The 18,232-nt window shown below is 50.8% G+C and overlaps 1 protein-coding gene across 2 annotated transcripts; it reads left to right on the top strand.

The window, feature by feature from the left end:
- Positions 1-3,131: 3,131 nt before the first annotated feature.
- Positions 3,132-17,586, top strand: TMEM161A (transmembrane protein 161A). Of its 2 annotated transcripts, none has more exons than XM_019737016.2 (12): positions 3,132-3,231; positions 5,967-6,070; positions 6,637-6,717; positions 7,068-7,165; positions 7,259-7,415; positions 8,342-8,493; positions 15,608-15,668; positions 15,746-15,889; positions 15,995-16,108; positions 16,280-16,454; positions 16,568-16,664; positions 16,774-17,586. In XM_019737016.2, exons 1-12 carry the CDS (start codon positions 3,229-3,231, stop codon positions 17,025-17,027), a joined length of 1,440 nt encoding a protein of 479 aa, XP_019592575.1. In that variant the 5' UTR covers positions 3,132-3,228; the 3' UTR covers positions 17,028-17,586. The 2 variants fall into 2 exon arrangements, with proteins under 2 accessions (XP_019592575.1, XP_019592576.1); XM_019737017.2 differs by lacking the exon at positions 3,132-3,231 and adding an exon at positions 3,261-3,385.
- The last annotated feature ends 646 nt before the right edge of the window (positions 17,587-18,232 follow it).

Consider the following 18,232-nt stretch of genomic DNA (forward strand, 5'->3'; position numbering starts at 1 on the left):
CCACCAGGACCCTTGGATGGCTGCGATGTGGGGGGAAGGGGAGAGCGTGCCATGCGCAACTCGTAGCCTCTCACCACAATGGGGGCATTAGGGGAGCCCCCACTTGTGCTGGGAGGCCTGAAGAGAATGCAGGGGCTGTGGGGTGAACTCAAGGCCGCTGGAGGGTACCTGAGTTAGGCTGGGGAGTCCTCTTACCCAACTCACACTCAGGTCCTAAATCCTCCCCACTTGCATCCCCCCGAGGAGGGGTGAGTCACTGCCCCCACTGCAGCCCATGGCAGTGGGATCCAGGATCCAGCCTGGACACAGCAGCACCGTCAGCATATGCGTGGTGGTCACCTTGAGGGTGCAAATTCTCCACCTGGGTTACCCTTCTGGTTACAAGGTCCCTGGCCATCCACATGGGGTGAAGAAACTTCCCACTTGGTGGTCCCCACAGTGTCACAGTCACAAGCCCCCACACAACCAGACACAGGCCCCCTGGGGGAAACTGAGGCACAGCCCGAGAGGATCCCTTCTCAGCCTCTGGATCTCACCCTCACAGTTGTCAAGAAGGCAGTTCAACCTCTGACGTCTGTGTCCACGGGCTAAGTGCCCCGTGTGGGGTTCATAAAAACATGGGCTGCTTTCAAAGGCTGGAGGCCTCTATGGGCGGTGCATGTGGGTGTGCGTCCCCATCCCTGGGAGGCTGCACTTGCGCCATATGCCATTAGGTGGCGCCCAATAGTTGCTTTGGATTCTGCACTTCCCACTCAACATTTTAAAATAAAATAGAAATAGTAATAAATAAATAAAATCCATCTTGGCTTCCAGGGGCTCTGTCCCGTGTTTTCAGGCTCTGAGCCTGGTGACTCAGAAAAAGCGTGTCACGTGTTGTGTGTGTGTCATTATACATGTACATGTACATGTACTGCTTGGAGTATCCTAGACCGTGAGGGGATAGTGGGCAGGCTACCAGGTTCTAGAAACACCTCTGCGTCCAGACCCCAGCCGTGCCCCAGTGGCTCTGTTGGGGAGGAAGCAGCAGGGTTGTACGGAGGTGTCCTACTACCAGCCTTGCTAAGGACACCATGGTGATGTTGGCCAGAGCCCATGTTACAGTCAGAGCGCCCCCAGGACCCCAGGAGCTCTCCATCACTGTTAGGAAGCACCATGGGAGTCATTGGCCAGGCCACAAACATGGTGATGGGAGTCGGAGATCTGAGAGTTGCGTTTTTCTAGAGTACCGTAAACAGAGGTGGTGGAATGGTGAGTGTGAGCCTCAGTGTGGTTAGAGAATGTGGGATATTAGTGTGGACAGATATCGGGAGAATCCAGTGAGGATCAGGAACATGGAATACCCAATGGAAGACAGAGAATGAGGAGCATCCAGTGGAGACCAGAGATGTCGAGCAAACAATGAAGGAAGGAGCACACAGACCTTCCAATGTATTATTATAGGAGAGATGACTGGTTTTGCTCTGCATGAGGTAGGAGCCATGGATGGTTGTGAGCAGAAGAGGGACATGGCCTGGCTGTTAACGGGGGCCCTCAAGGTGCTCAGGAGAAAATTAGACTGTGGGGGATGGGGTGGGAGACGGGCTGGAAGCCAGAGGAGGAGGGGACTGCAAGCAAAAGATGGTAGAGGCTGGACTGGGCAGAGGTTGTGAAGGGAGAGAGGCCAGGGTGTGTGTGGTTACAGTTGGAAAGTGGAGCTATCAGGAGGAACTGACAGATCAGGTGTGGGGTGAGACAGGCATCAAGGCCAACTCCAGAGTTTGTGCATAAGCACCAGGAGGGTGGAATGACGGCTCAGGAAGATTGGGAGCGCCGGGCCCAGGCTGTGATGCACCACGTAGGGCACTCTGACACCGGACTCAGGAGCTACTAGGTGCCCAGGGGAGAGCTCAGGTAGAAGGAGAGATCGGGCCTCTCAGGGCCATCAATGAAATGGAGACAACTGTCCTGCCACCCTGGCCTGCTGAAGGAAGCACATGAGTGAGTGCTCCCCACTCCCAGCCTGGCATGCAGTGAGCCTGCAGCAAATCCCCCCAGCCCCTTGCCTTTTCTTTCTTGTTCCCTCTTCTCTGACACCTTCCCCATATCCCATCTTCCCTGGATCCCACAGGTATGCCCTGGCCATGAGGGGCATGTCATGACCCCCGTGTAGGTCCTAGGGAATCCCAGTGACCCTCACTGCCACTCTCATCCATCCTCTTTCAAGGGGACACTCTTGAGTTCAGAGGACCAAAGTGACAAACAGTGAAGCCCCTGCAAACAGACATCCACATGTGCCCATAAACAAAGACAAAATCACCCACGGGAGGAGGCAATCAACTATATAGGCCCTACTCTCAGGTACCACCCCCATAAAGACCCTCAAGACATTGTCACATACACATATATGTCCACACTCATGCAGACACACTTTCATAGACACACAGATAGCAAAACTTAGGCACCTATGCTAGGAGCTCTTACCTCCAAGCCTAGAAACAGAAAACATCAGTTTTCTGAAGCTGACATTTGGTCGTTGATCCAAACATGCCTGGCGCTGATACACTTTTAGTTTTGTGTTGCGATTCCAAAATGTCCCTTTTTTGCTGGAGCCCATTGGAGTTGGATTCTTTTTTTTATTTTTTTTGGTGTAGTTCACAACCATAGACCTGCCTGATAGAGATGAATTGAGCTTTTGCCTTATGAAAAAGATTGAGAAAGAAAGGAGGCATTCCAAGACGGAAGACAGCATTTGCAGAGGCCTGGAGGTATGAGATAGAGTGGCTGGTGGCGAGCTGCACTACAGTGTGCACAATAGTGCTGGCGGCAGATTGAAATCAGGAAGAGGGGTCTGAATTCTGTCCCAGAACTTGGGAGTATAGTCAGTGGGAGACATTGAATGTTCTTGAATGCTCAAAAGTGTCTCTCGGGAGATAGTGCGTGAATGAATGTATTGGCCGCAGACCTGTTAGACAGGTGCAGATGAGGACACTGAGCTTCAGAGAGGGCGGCCACACAGGTGTCCCTGATAAAGTCCTGATTCAACCCCTGTATGAGCAAGTCGGGCGTCTTCGAACTACAACTTCCGGCATTCAACGCGAGCAGTCCCTTGTGATGTGCCCCGGATCCAAGCCTGGTGATTGGTCACAAGGGCTGCTTGTCAGACCAGAGTCTGGCTCTGATTGGTCGAGTTCCTATAAAGTTCCCTGAGCCGGGGCCCCAGGCTTCTCCCACCGAGCTCCCGCGGGCAAAATGGTAAGCGAGCGTTCTGAGGCGTGGGGGTCATGATGGGCCCAGGGTCCCGCCGAGAAGGTCCAGGGAGACACCGAAGGGACGGGGGTCCCTTTGTAGGGATTGGGGGCTCTGAGGGACTCTGGATCGTGCAGAGGGCCGTGTCTCCATCTCTGGGGTCAGCATCTGGCTGCGGGACCTATGAAGGGGTCGAGGGTCGTGCCGAGGGGACTGAAAGCCCCTGAGTGTTCTGGGGGCCCTACTTTCTAGAGCCCTGGGGTCCCGCCGAGGGGTCATGGTACCGCCGAGGGGACTGGGGACCCCAGCACGTTCGGAACCCCGCGAGGGAGGTCTGGGGTCCTGCTGGGGCCCAGTCCTACGGGAGCGTGGAGGCCGCGCAGACGGGTGCTTCGGGAGTCCCTGCGGGTACCGGGGTGTGCAGAGGGGCCAAGGATGGCCCTGAGAGGAGGGGCCAGGCCCTCTGAGGGGATCCGGGTGGCCTCGGGGCGAGCGGGGGTCCCAGAATTGGAGACGGCATAGTTGGAATCCTCAGGTCTCTCGAGGCTCCGTGTGCAAACCACTGAGTTTGTTCTTCAAACTTAGCCTGGCCCCTGTGCGCCAGGCTCATGCCTGGCGAGGGCCGGTACCTCCAGCCCCCAGGTGTTCGGACTCGGCCGAGGGAGACATAGGCTGGAGGGGCCCAGAAGGCAGTCTGACTCTGCCAGGGACAGGGGTGTGTGTCCCCGAGGAGGGGTTGTTGGAGGTGGGCCTAAAGTGAGAATATTAGTAGAGGGGGTGCTTGAAAGGGGGCGTCGTTCCAGGCTGGGTGTGGGACGCTGTGCGCGGTGTGGCAGAAGGGCTCTCGGAAGGAGATGGAGGAAAGATCCAGAGAAAGGCTCTGAGCAAGGGAAGGAGTGGGCGAATGGGAAGCTCCAGAAGATCTGTGGAGATCTGCAGAGCGCCGACCCGAGACTGGATGTTGCTAGGGGCGGGGCATGAGAACCCCCTGGACTGCGGGGCCTTAGGTGGAGGACACATGTCTTTCTTCCCTCCTTCCCATCCCTTCCTCCCTCCCTCCTTCCCTCTTCCCAGTTCTTCCTGTCCTATGTGCTGGGACCACAGTTTGAACCATGGGCCCCCTCCCCGGGAGGTATCGAAGGGTGATGGGGTCAGCGATGGATGAGGTCTGGGAGACTTGAGTGGTTGGATGCAGGGATGGCCGCGGGGAGAGCCAGGCAGTGAGGTGGAGGGTCTTGAGTTGGGCCTGCCGGCCCTGCAGGCTGTGACCGGCACCTCCTGGAGAAGCCTAGTGCTGTGTCTGCTGGAGTGATGGGAAGGGCCTGGGGAAGCAGGGTCTGCGAGCTTGGAGAGAGGTCCAGGCTGGAGAGGCAGCTGTGTTGGGGTCCTTTGCGGTTGTGCTGGGCCGGGTTGGTTGGCAAGGGATGGGGTCACAGGAGAGAGACCTCAGAGGGAAGAGAAAAGCAGGCGGGGTACTCAGAGGCTCTGAAATTTGGTGCCCGCTGGTAAGTGCTGGTGGGAGATGCTGCCCTCCTCCCCAAGGAGCAGAGGAGGGGTCCTAGGAGGAAGGGCGAGGCCAGGAAAGGCCCTGCCCACTGAGCTTGAGGGTGCCCACCGTCCTGACAATGCAGTGGTCATTAGTGCCCACCTGCCAGTCGGCACTTGGTGGGGGGAGGGTGAGCAGTGAGACTAGGAGGTTAGTGAGATTTAGAGATCAGAAAGATGACACCCCAACAATACTGAAAAAATGCTCTGGTTTCAGTTTACAAGTCACAGGCATAGAGAAAATATCCTATGAGTCAGTTATTTTAATGATGGATTTTTCAGCAGTCATTCCGCAAGCTAGACCCGATATCCATTCCACTAGAGCTTTTCCTTTTAAAGGTATCTTATTTTTGCCTGATTAAAGGATTTTAATAATTCATATTGATCTTTATTTCATTTTACTTGTTCATTACAATACCATAATACTACTAGAGAGGTCTTCTGAGCACATAATTTTACATAATTATATGATTACTGATAGCAAATTGGTATTTGCTACAAACATTTCTCCTAAAACATTTTTAAACAAATATGTGAAAATGTGTTATGAATTATCGTTAAAAAGGTTGTTGCATAGAACTTGGTGAGAAAATTCCTAATGAAAAACAAGTCATCCCACTCACATGTCTAAGTCTTTACACCGAAACAGGTAGTGGCGTGAGGAGGTTGAGGACAAAAGGAGGGAGAGGAAGAGAGGGTGACGCAGCCATCGGATCATTTAAGATGGGACCACCAGGGTGAATGTTTAAGCCAGAAGCTGGCCTGAGACCGCCGCTGTGAGGCTGGGACGATGGTGGGAGAGGAGCCGCTTTCACTGGGTGCACCGGGGTCATTGGAGGTTCTGGAGACAGTTGTGAGAGTCTGTGAAACAAAATAGGAAGCACCCCATTTCCAGATGAGGAAACCGACGTTTGGGGAGATTAATACCTGAAATCCATGGCAGAGGCTGGAAGTGAACCCTTTCTGCTCCAGCACGTGCTCTGCACCCCCTCCCCACCCCAGCCAGGTCGGGGTTCCCTGCTCAGCAGGGGCTCCCAGGGTTGGGCCTAAGCTCACGCCAGTCCTCCAAGATGCAGCTGGAGGCAAAGGAGGCCGCCCTGCCCCACCTCGCCCTGCATCTCTATAAATAGCTGGGTTCAGAAGGAGGGATCTTGTGACCCTCTGGCAGGGACTGCCCATCATGTCCCCTCCCCTAGGCGGTCCTTGGAGTGCAGCTGGTGGTGACCCTGCTCACTGCCACCCTCATGCACAGGCTGGCACCGCACTGCTCCTTTGCACGCTGGCTGCTCTGCAATGGCAGGTGAGCGGCACACCCTCCTGGCTGTGGGAGGAGCCCCGCCCTCTGGCCCCACCCCCAGACCCACCTCATGCCCTGTGCAGAAGTTGAAACAACTTTATTGAGATATGGTTTATGTGCTGTCAACTGCATGCACTGGAAGCGCACAGTTGGATCAGTTCTGACAGACGTACACACATGAGACCATCTCCTCACTCCGAAGAGCAGCGGCTTCCCCCACTCCAGCCCCGCTTCGACCCTACTCTTGCTGGAGATGTTTCCCCCGAGGTGCTTTTTATCCCTGTTTGGGTCTCAGACCCTTTCTGAGATCAGGTGGAAACTACCGTCTCTCCCCAGGACAGTGCATGCCTGCTCCGCTAGGAGAGTTAGCCAGCAGATTCAGGGGTGTCCAGGACCCCCGCACACCTCCCGGGCCTTCCCCCTGGCCTTCATGGTCCCTGCCCCTCCTGTCACCAGGCATTTAGGGGGGCCCAGCCCTCCCTGTGACTCCAGTCCTGGGTTTTGGGGTTCACTGCCTTGCCCCCAGCCCCCATGCCTGAGCTTTCCTGACTGCCTGTCTTTGCCCTTAGTCTCTTCCGATACAAGCACCCTTCTGAGGAAGAGCTTCGGGCCCTGGCAGGGAAGCAGAGGCCCAGAGGCAAGAGGGAACGGTGAGTGAGCCCCCATAGGGGAGGCTGCAGGGGCACAGGGCCTGCTTTTCCCACTCTCAGGCCCCACTCTGGGCATAGAGGAGAATTGGGCACACACCAGGATGAATGATGGCCACCGTCATGCACGGGCTGCCTCCGGTTGGCATGGGAGGCTCACTGGATGTTTGCTGTGGTACCTACACAATGGTGTGCAGAGGACACCCATCCTGGGGGAGAAGGCACCTCCCAGACCAGCTCTTGTGTGCTCAGCGTGGCAAGCTGAGCCCCCCAGGCCGGGGTGGGGAGAGGTGGGCTGCACTGGGGAGAGGAAAGGGAAGAATGCTGCTCAGATTCCCCCCACCCCCTGCCAGGTGGGCCAATGGCTGTAGTGAAGAGAAGCCTTTCTGTGTGCCCCGAGATGCCCCTTTCCAACTGGAGACCTGCCCCCTCACAGCCATGGATGCCCTCGGTAACAGCCCAGTGGGTCCCGGCGCCCTGGCAGGGTGGGGAGGTGGGGGAGGCCCCGAGCTGGGGGCCCCAGGCTGAGCAGTGTGGCCTGCAGTTCTGCGCTTCTTCCTGGAGTACCAGTGGTTCGTGGACTTTGCCGTGTACGCGGGCGGTGTGTACCTCTTCACAGAGGCCTACTACTATGTGCTGGGCCCGGCCAGAGAGACCAATATCGCCGTGTTCTGGTGCCTTCTCACCGTTGCTTTTTCCCTGTATCCTTCCGGTCTGGGCAGGGCAGGCAGGAGGCACGTGGGAGCCTGACCAAGGATCCCTTTACCCCCTAAATCCGTAATCAGTTATCAACTGTTGTGCCACAGACTCCGCAGCCCCGGGAGGGGGTCAAGCAGTGGCTATTGCATTTGCTGTCCTCGGCCGGGATCCGCTGGGTGGCCTCAGCTCTGGTCCCTGTAGGCCCCCTTCGAGCAGGCTGGCCAAGCTCCTCCATCGCAGCTGCAGAAAGCAGCAAGGCAGATGGGGTTCTGCAGGTCTCCTGAGCCCCTACACAAGCCACCCATCCCTGTCTATCCCTTCGGTCAAAGCAAGTCACTAGGCCTGCCCAGATGCAGGGGCTGCAAAGGGGATGCCTCAGCAATCTTTTTATTAAGCTGCACAGAGAGTAGAGGTGAACCCGTGACTTTGGGGGCTCAAGTAGGAGAAAACATTGTGGAGTAGTCTTGGGAAGAAGGGAAGCCCATCTTGGGGTCCACCCTGTTCGTGAAAATCCCCAGATCTTTTCAGGACAGATTGGGGAGACAGCCCTTGTATCTGACAGTTTTTCCAAGAAAGGTGCTGTGAGTGCAGCTGGGGGGCAGGTGGGTCGGGGAGGTGGGCCCTCCTGAGGGACTGACTTGGCGGCCATTTCTAACTGGCCACAGGGAGTGATGAGCCGAGCTGGCGGCCTGTGCCAGCTGCGCCTGCCATGCGCACGGCCCCATGCTGCTGACGGGCATGGGCAGCATTCCCGCCTGTTTCTGGGCCTGTTCAGCAGCTCACTCTTCTCCTCGGTCACTCCCCTGCTCCCCAGCACCCCAAACCCGAAACCTGGTTATTGTGCTCTGGATTTGGGGTGTCACTGGCTGGGGGGGTGGAGTGGGCAAGGGCACTGCAGGCCTGGGGGCCTCCTTAGCTCTGCCCCCAGCAAGGTGTTCCTGACAGTGACCCAGCTGTACTTCAGTGCCAAGGAGGGGGGTGAGCGCTCCGTGTGCCTCACCTTTGCCTTCCTCTTCCTGCTCCTGGCCATGCTGGTTCAGGTGGTGCCTGAGGAGACCCTCGAGCTGGGCCTGGAGCCAGGTACGTGCATCGGGTGTGGGGTAGACACCTCCATCACCCCCTTGTGTATGGCAGCAAGTGTGGGGTTTAATTGTCCCATCGGCACATAGTAGATGAAGGAGGGGAATCCTGCCCCCCCCCCCCCCCCCCCCGCAGTCTCCATGGGTTTCTGCCACCCTCGGCTCCCCCTTGTGCTCTGGGGATGAGGGGACATCTTTCACACTATCGCTGACAGATGCCTGGGGCTGTAGCTCTTCTCAAAGGCACTTCTGTTCCCCTCTACCTCTCCCCAGTGGGCAGAGTGATTTAATATTTACCTATTTTTAATTTGATTTGTGGGAGGACATAGGTAAATGGTAGAAAATTCACAAAATATAAGAGGCTATGGAGTGAAAGTCACCCTTCCACACTGCTTCTCCCCCCCAGAGAAAACCTAGGTGCCACTTTTCCTGATTCACATAAAACAGTGGTGTATATATCTCTACACCTTGTCTTTTTCCCTTAAAAACAATTAAGTATTGGAGCTTGTCCCTTGATTCTACATATGGATTCGTTTCTTGTGACAGTTACATGGTATTTCATGTTATAGGTGTTCTATGATTATTTAACCAGGCCCCTATTTATGGACATCTAAGTCTCTTGCTATGAAATGTTGAACAAAACCATGTTGTTCTATAACACTGTTGCATGGGAATCGCTTTGTGCCTGTGGCCCTGTGCAACAGAGTACATTGTAATTTTGAGAAGGTTGCAAATCGCCTGTCGGGGAAAAGGTGCCTATGAACATGCCTGTTTTCTCACACCCTCTCCAATGTGTTTCCTCATACCTTTTCATCTTGGGTGATCTGATGGGTGAAAATATAAGTGAGGTTGAGCATTTTCTCATATGCTGAAGAGCTATTTCTATTTCCCTTCCAGAAAAGATTTGTTCTTTTGCCCAGTTTTGTACTGGGTTGTTGATCCTTTTATTGATTTGTAGGAGCTCTTTATATATTAAGGAAATTAGCCTTTGTGTGTGATAGGAGTTGCAAATATTTTTTCTTAGTTTCTCATTTTTCTTTTGACTTTGTCTATTCTTTGATCTTTTAAAAACATAATTTGGATCACTTCACTTCTCTGCCTGACACCAGACTCAAATGGTCTTTGGATAAAGACCAAAATCTTCATTATGGCTCACATGGCCCTGTTGATTCCTGGAGCTTTATCTTCACCAATTCTCCCTGCTTTTCTATTTTTAAAATTATATGTTTAATATACATAGAAGAACATATATGTAAATTACAAAGCGAAATAATAATGTAAACCCCCACGAACCCACTTCTCAAATAAAAACTGGAACATTCCCAGTGCTCCTACGTGTCCCTGGCACGGCTCCCGATCCCACCGCCTCCCCCCCCACTCCCAGCCCTAACCAGTCTCTCACACTTTGTGTTGATCATTCCTTTGCCTTTTCAAAAAAGTTTCATCATGTACATTTCTGTCCCTAAATAATTTATTCAATTTTGCAATGTGCAGTCTTCCAGCTGTGCTTTTCTGTCTCTCTGATATTGTCAGCATGTTGGCCTGGGTGCCTTTAGTTCATTTCTTGTCACCATGTATGATGGGATGAAACTACTCGTTGCCCATTCTCCTGTTGATGGACATTTAGTTGGTTTGCAGATTTTAGCTTTTTCACATCTGCTACAGGGAACATTCTTGTATGTGTTTCCTCGTACACGCGGGCAGGCATTTCTTTTGGGCACAGACTTGGGGACCATGGGGACATGTTCACCTTTAGGAGATAGTGCCTTAGCATTTTCAGAGCAGTTCTCCCAGCACATCCACCAGCCACGTAGCCTGGGGTTCAGACCGTGGACTCAGTGCTCAGCCTGCCCACTGAGTCCTGGCCACATGGCAGGTGGGTGTGGGCAAGGTCACAACTGGCCCCCTGCCTCGGCCTCCCTGCTTATAAGGTTGGGTGGTGACCATACCAAACTCCCAGGGGGACAGTATGTTTTAAATGACTTGCAATCCATGGTACCAGCCTAGCAGTGTAGAGTGATGCCTGTTGTGGTCTTATGTGCATTTCACTGGTTACCTGGGAGTCTGAGCATCTTCTCCTGTTTATTCGTGATTCACGTTTCCTCTTCTGTCAAAAGTCTTTTCATATTGTTTCATTTTTCTTTCAATTGTATGTGTTTCTTAAAAAAAAATTTATTGTGGTAAAATACACATCATGTAAAATTTACCATTTTAACCAGTTCTAAGTGTACAGTTCAGTGGTGGTAAGTTCATTCATCATGTTGTGCAACTGTCACCACCATCCATGGAACTTTTCATCTTGGAATCTTGGAACTGAAACTCTATCTCTAGTAAACACTAACTGCCATCCTGCTCCCCTAGTCCCCAGCATTCCACTTTGTCGCTATGAATCTGACTCCTCCAGGGACCTCATACGAGTGGGATCATACAGTATTTGTCCTTTTGTGACTGGCTTGGTTCCCTGAGCAGAGTGTCCTTCCTTTTTAAGGCTAAATATTATTCCATTGTATAGATGGACCACATTTTGCTTCTCCATTCAACTGTCAAAGGACGCTTACATTGTTTCCACGGTTTAGCTCTTGTGATGTTGCTATGAACCTGGGTGTATAGATATCTCTTTGAGACCCTGCTTTTAATTCTTTTGGGTATATGCCCAGAAGTGGAATTCCTGGACCATGTGGTAATATTATGTTTAATTTAAACCACCATACTGTTTTCCACAGCGGCTGCATTTTACATTCCCACCAGCAGCGCACAAGGGGTCCAATTTCTCTACCTCCTCACCAGTACTTATTATTATTTTTCTTTCTTTCTTTCTTTCTTTCTTTCTTTCTTTCTTTCTTTCTTTCTTTCTTTCTTTCTTTCTTTCTTTCTTTCTTTCTCCTTCCTTCCTTCCTTCCTTCCTTCCTTCCTTCCTTCCTTCCTTCCTTCCTTCCTTCCTTCCTTCCTTCCCTTTTTCTTTTTATAGGAGCTATCTTAGTGGGTGTGAGGTAGTATCTCATTGTGGTTTTAACTTGCATTTCCCTAATGATTAGTGATGTTGAATATTTTCTCTTGTACTTATTGCCAGTTGGATGTCTTCTTTGGAAAGATGTTCAAGTCTTTTGCCCATCTCTGAATTGGGTTGTTTGTTTCTTTGTTGTTGAATTTGAGGAGTTCCGTATACATTCCGGATAGTAACCCCTTACCAAATATATATGATTTGCAAATATTTTCTCCCATTCTATGGGTTGCCTTTTTACTCTACTGATAGTATCTTTTAACGCACAATTTAAAAAAAAAAATTTCGTGAGTTCAGTTTGTCTATTTTTTCTTGTTGCCTGTTGCCTTTGGTGTCATATCCACGAAATTGTTGTCAAGTCCAATGTTGTAAAGCTTTTGTTTGTCTTTTTTTTCTTGTTGATTTATAGAGTTTCTTTATATAATGGATAATGATCCTTTGTTCTTTGTGTGGCGCATACTTAATCCTACCATTATTATTTCATGAACCACCGAAAAAAGATAAGCACTGTTAAACTACTGCATGCTATCAATTGGTATATGTATCCTAATTTTAAAGAAGTTAAAGTGTGAAAAAATATGTGTATCTTGGAAGTGATTAAATTTTCAATCTGTGGTGTCTTTTTACTCTTTGTGGTATTTTTTTTCTTTAAAAAGTTTTTCACTAAACATTTTATTTTGAAAAATTATGAATCTACAGATAAGTTGGGTAAGTCCTCTAATGACCTCATATACCCTTGACCTAGATTCATTTAACCACATGTGCACTATTTTCTCTCTACACACACACACACACACACACACACACACACACACACCACTATTTTTGGCTGAGCCTTTGAACATAGTTGCAGCCATCACTTCTGGTGTCTGTTGAAGAACAGAAGTTTGTTATTTTAGGTGATTTTTATCTTGGAGAATTCCCTTCCCTTCTTTTCCCTATGATCACAAAGAGATTTTACATTTTTTTCCACAATAGTTAAAGTTTCACCAAGCACTTAAACTCCTGGGAGTTCACTTTTGTGTTATGAGTGGGGATCATGTTGAGTGTTTTCCATGGAATAACCTTGCTAAACAATTGCATTTTTAGTGAATTGTGGATTCTGTTTGGTTTTCTTTCATCCTTTCCGATCTTTCCCCTTTTGTGTGGCTGGGACCTCTGGATTTTATGTATTTATTTATTTATAAAAACTTTTATTTAAGTTTTTTTCCAGGACCCATCAGCTCCAAGTCAAGTAGTTGTTTCAGTAGATGTGGAGGGCGCAGCTCACAGTGGCCCATATGGGGATCGAACCTGCAACCTTGTTGTTAAGGGCACCGCACTCTAAGCAACTGAACTAACCGGCTGCCCTGGGACCTCTGGATTTTAGATTAGTGCTCTGGTAGGGTTCTTTTCTCCTTTCCAATTTCTGAGGTGCTACTTAACTCATGAATTTTCAGCCTCTTTTTATTGCTATCATTTATAGTATTTAAGGCTATGAATATTTTCTAAGTTCCACTTTTGTCCACCTCTGAGTTTTGACTTGTATTTTCATTATCATGCAGTTCTGGGTATTTCACTGTTTCTATTGTAATTTCTTTTTATTATTTATTTATTTATTTATTTAAATTGACCATTTTGACCTTTTTTTTTTCCAAAAAAAAGATTTTATTGGGGAAGGGGAACAGGACTTTATTGGGGAACAGTGTGTACTTCCAGGACTTTTTTCCAAGTCAAGTTGTCGTCCTTTCGATCTTAGTTGTGGAGGGTGCCATTCAGCTTCAAGTTGTCCTTTCAGTCTTAGTTGTGGAGGGCGCAGCTCAGCTCCAGGTCCAGTTGCCATTGCTGGTTGCAGGGGGCACAGCCCACCATCCCTTGCGGGAGTCGAGGAATTGAAATGGCAACCTTGTGGTTGAGAGCCCACTGGCCCATGTGGGAATCGAACCGGCAGCCTTTGGAGTTAGGAGCACGGAGCTCTAACCGCCTGAGCCACCGGGCCGGCCCTTGTGATTTGTTTTTAAACCCTTTTTAAAAACTTCAAATGTGGAACTTTAATAAAATTCTTATTTCTAGCTTAATTATACCATGGTTACAGACGATGGTCTACTTGAAATACGTTCTTTAATATTCCTTAAGACTTGCCTTATGGCCTACAGTGTGCTTGGTTTTTGTGACTGGTCCATGTGTTCTTCACTGCCTGTCTATGTTCAATAAATTCAAATCTCCATCTTTCCTAACTTCTTGTCACTAAAGGGTCAATCTCCCTCTGGGATAGAGGTCTCAGTTTCTCCAGGTCGTTCTGTCATTGTTTTCTTTGTATACAGAGGGTGCCAAAAAAGTGTATGCAAGTGGGCACTTTGGTCAACATTGCTCAAGCAGTAGTTCACCGTCATCAGAAGTGTCTAGATACTGATGGTAACCACTTTGAACACCTCTTGTAATTGCAAAAGTTAAACGTGACTTGTTGGGACAGCCGGTTAGCTCAGTTGGTTAGAGGGCGGTGCTCTTTAACAACAAGGTTGCCGGTTCGATCCCCACATGGGCCACTGTGAGCTGCGCCCTCCACAACTAGATTGATTTGGAGCTGATGGGTCCTGGAAAAACACACTTAAAATAAATAAAAGATTTAGAAAAAAAACAAACATGACTTGTATTCATCTTTTGTTATTGGTATACAAGTTATATTGAGTATTACAATTTTAATACAGTTTTCCTTTCTTAAAATGTGTATAGAATTTTTTGGCACCCTCTGTATTTTGAGGCAAATTGACAAGGTGTTTACAAGTTTAGAACTGCTACATCTTCCTGGTGAATTGGCAGTTTTATCATGATGTATTGACCCCTTCTGATTCTAATAACACTTCTGTCTTAGTCTAGTTTGTCTGGTTATAATAGAGCCTTTTCAGTTTTATTTTGATTAGCATTTGTTAGGCCTTTTTAACATCCCTTTTCTTTCAACCTTCCGGCGACCTCATGCTGAGGTGTCTCAAAATCATGTATCTGGATATTTTCAATCAAGTCTGACAGCCTGTGTCCTTTAACTTTGAAGTTAAATCTGCTTACCTTTATTGTGATGACAGACACATTTGGTTTTGTTTCTGCCATCTTACTTTTTCACTCTATTTGTTCCTTTTCTGTTGTTACTGTTGACATTTGTTGCCGGCCTAATTGCCCTTCTTTTATAGGTGATCTGTCTTAACTCCCTGGCTGCTTTGCCATCTCTTTGTTTTTGATATTCTGCAGTTTCACCAATGTGTCTAGGTATGGGTTTCTTTGTTTTTACCTGGTTTGATGTACTTTACGGGTGGCACCTGTCCTGCATATTTCTCAGCCATTCTCTTACGGTGTCTCTTGCCCTTTATTCTCTCTGTCTCCCTCTGGAGCTCTGACCTGACTTTCTATTCTGTCCTCATCTCTCAATCTCCCTTCATATTCCCCACCTTCTTATCTTTCTGAGTTGGAATCTGAGTGATATCTTCAGATCTAATTCATGAATTCCTTCATGGCTGTTTCTAATATGCTGTTTAACAACCTATTATTTCAATAGTTGTATTTTCCTATTATGGAAGAGCTTAATTGGTTCCTTCGCAAATTTACCTGGTTATCTGAGGTAGTCTCGTGTTCCCTGTTCTGTGATTCCAGCTTTATTTTCCTCCGTCATTTCACATATAATTGATAATGCCAATTTCTGAAGTCCCAGTGGTCTAAACTTTTGGGTTTTTTCCTGCTGACTCTCCTCTGTGGTGATTTGTTTCCTTCTGTGTTTGGTGACTATGGTGGTGAGTTCATATTTCTTGCTTTTACTCTGGAAAATCTGGGGGCCAGAACTGAGGGATTTCCCAGGACTTTGATTTTCTCATGTCCCCCGATTCCTGGTATAATCCACTAAGCTCAGATTCAGTGTTCCCCCCGCCCCCATCTTGTCCCCTGGTTCAATCAAGGGTCTGCCCACCACATTCTCCTGTTCTTTAAAAAGAGCTACACGTAACCAGAGCAGGTAACCAGGTCCTCATGCCTGGCACGGGGCCTGGCCGCCATTGGTGTATCGCTACCTGGGAAGCAAAGGAGCGGTGCACAGTAGGCTCTGAGGCCCCAGGGGTCTACTCTACCTCCCTCTTCTCCTTGTCTTCCCCAGGCCTGGCCAGTATGACCCAGAACTTGGAGCCACTTCTGAAGATGCAGGGCTGGGACTGGGCGTGAGTCCTGGAAAGGGAGAGGGGGTAGGGGCAGGCTGTGAGCTGCAGGCAGGCTGCGGACCTCTCTCTTCTCCCAGGCTTCCTCTGGCCAAGCTGGCCATCCGTGTGGGGCTGGCAGTCCTGGGCTCCCTGCTGGGCGCTTTCCTCACCTTCCCAGGCCTGCGGTTGGCCCAGACCCACCGGGATGCATTGACGATGTCAGAAGACCGGCCCATGCTACAGTTAAGTGGGGGTCCGGGTGCGTGGGAGGTTAGGAAGCTCAGGGGACAGGCTGAGGGGATGGTAGGTGGTGCCCAAGCTTCACCCTGCCGTGCCCTCGCACCCAGGTTCCTCCTGCACACCAGCTTCCTGTCACCCTTGTTCATCCTGTGGCTCTGGACCAAGCCCATTGCGCGGGACCTTCTGCATCAGGCGCCATTTGGGGAGACGCCCTTCTCCCTGTGTGTATGGGGCTGAGGCTGGGAGGGAGGGCGGCTGGGCCCCCGGCTCCGTGTATTCCTGTCTCCGAGGCTCAGGGAGGAGCCGTTAAGGAGCTGTGGGGCCCAGGGGAAGAGCCTGAGGCTGGGGTGGCCTCACCAGCCCCCCCCTCCCCCCCCCCCCCCCCCGCGCAGTCTCTCAGACTCGGCCTTTGACTCACTGCGCCTCTGGGTGCTTGTGGCGCTGTGCCTGCTGCGCCTGGCAGTGACCCGGCCCCACCTGCAGGCCTACCTGTGCTTAGCTAAGTCCCGCGTGGAGCAGCTGCGGCGGGAGGCCGGCCGCATCGAGGCCCGCGAGATCCAGCGGCGGGTACGGGTGCCCATGGGCGAGGGAAGCTGGGGTGCGGAGCGAGGCTGCCAGGCCCTCTGGCCTGGGGTCAGCCCGAGCCTGGAGGGTCACTGCCGCGGCTCCTTGCCCCCCAGGTGGTGCGGGTTTACTGCTACGTGACGGTGGTGAGTCTGCAGTACCTGACGCCTCTCATCCTCACCCTCAACTGCACGCTGCTGCTCAAGACACTTGGTGAGAGGAAGCTGCCTCTTGGGGTAGAAGTGGGCTGGGGGGCCCCTGAGGCAGCCCTGGCCTTGGCTCCCCTCCCCTCCCTCTACCCCTTCCTCCTTTCTTCTCATAGGTGGCTACTCCTGGGGCCTGGGCCCAGCCCTCCCACTGTCCCCAGTGCAGGCAGCCGCCCCTGATGGCCCAGCAGGCCCCAAGGAGGACGAGGCCCAGCAGGCAGCGGCCCGGATCACTGGGGCCCTGGGGGGCCTGCTTACACCCCTCTTCCTCCGCTGCGTTCTAGCCTTCCTCATCTGGTGGACTGCCGCCAGCCAGCTGCTCTCCAGCCTCTTCGGCCTCTACTTCCACCAACAGCTGGCAGGCTCCTAGCCACCTGCAGACACTCCTGGGGCCCATGGCGGCCCCTTCCGTGTGTGCCTCAGTGTCCCCAGGTGCGAGCAGGTCTGGGCGTCCCAACTCTGCCCTTTACTGCAGTGCCTGCAAGAGCCCCCCTTGGACCCTGAGCTTTGCATCGAAACCTGTCTCCGAGGGCTGGTGGCAAATGGTCCCACAGCCATTGTTCCTGGATTGTGTGTGCACATTCAGGTTGGACAGCAGAGCAAGGAGGCCACTCTTCTGAACAATGGAGCAGGTGGCTTTTTACAAAAAGGGAAACAGAAGGGAGATGGAGGGAGGGGGGGATGGTGGGCCCATGGCTGTGGGCTGGTCCACAGCAGCTACTGCCCTCTGCCACATGGGGACTGCTTTCCCACAAAGGTCACGCAAAGACAAATTGCCACACTGTTGAGGTCATGGTGAGCCATGCGAAGGGGATGAGGGGCCCTCTCTGACTCTGGAACTTTTCTGTCACTGTGGCCACACAGTGGGAACCCAGTGTGGATGCATGTGTATTTAACAACATAAACATAGCTGAAAAGCCAAAATTCAACTGAGTAAATTTTAAAGATATGAATTGGCTTTATTCAACAACTCCTGAATCAGTCAGCATTCCATGCTGTTCTCCTAGCCCCTAGAGTGGTGGTTGACTTTTGAAATTGCTTTTGTTACATGGATAAACATGAAAAGTATATTTAAAACAAAGGTTAAAACCTGGGTTAAGGCAAACTTAATGTGTCCATAGGGACACACAGGAAGGCGGAAACACCATAAACAAAAGCAATGCCGACTGACACAAATGTCAGCACTCATGGGGTGGCCAGGGCAGGAAGAACCGGGGACAACAGCAAACCACACAGACATTTACAGAGTCTTTATGACACATTTCACACACAAAAAGAATGTAAAAATGACAAGAATAAGGTATTAATAGAACCACAGAAAAAAATAGGGAAGACATAATGGGGTGATGTAGATCCTGTGTTTCGGGGGGAGAATTAAGTATCTCAGTTTTTAATTGACAGCGCCAGTGGCAACTGCCACGCATTGGTGCTGCTCATAGGCGGGCATGACTGTAGTCAATTCTGGGACATTTTTGGTTGGCACGACGTGGGGGTCGGGAGGCCAGGGAGGTTGCTCAACATCCCACAGGGCCCAGGATGGTCCCCAACACGGAGAACGACCTGGCCCCAAACATC

This window comes from Rhinolophus sinicus, linkage group LG07 (genome assembly GCF_036562045.2).
Source record: "Rhinolophus sinicus isolate RSC01 linkage group LG07, ASM3656204v1, whole genome shotgun sequence".
Lineage (NCBI taxonomy): Eukaryota > Metazoa > Chordata > Mammalia > Chiroptera > Rhinolophidae > Rhinolophus > Rhinolophus sinicus.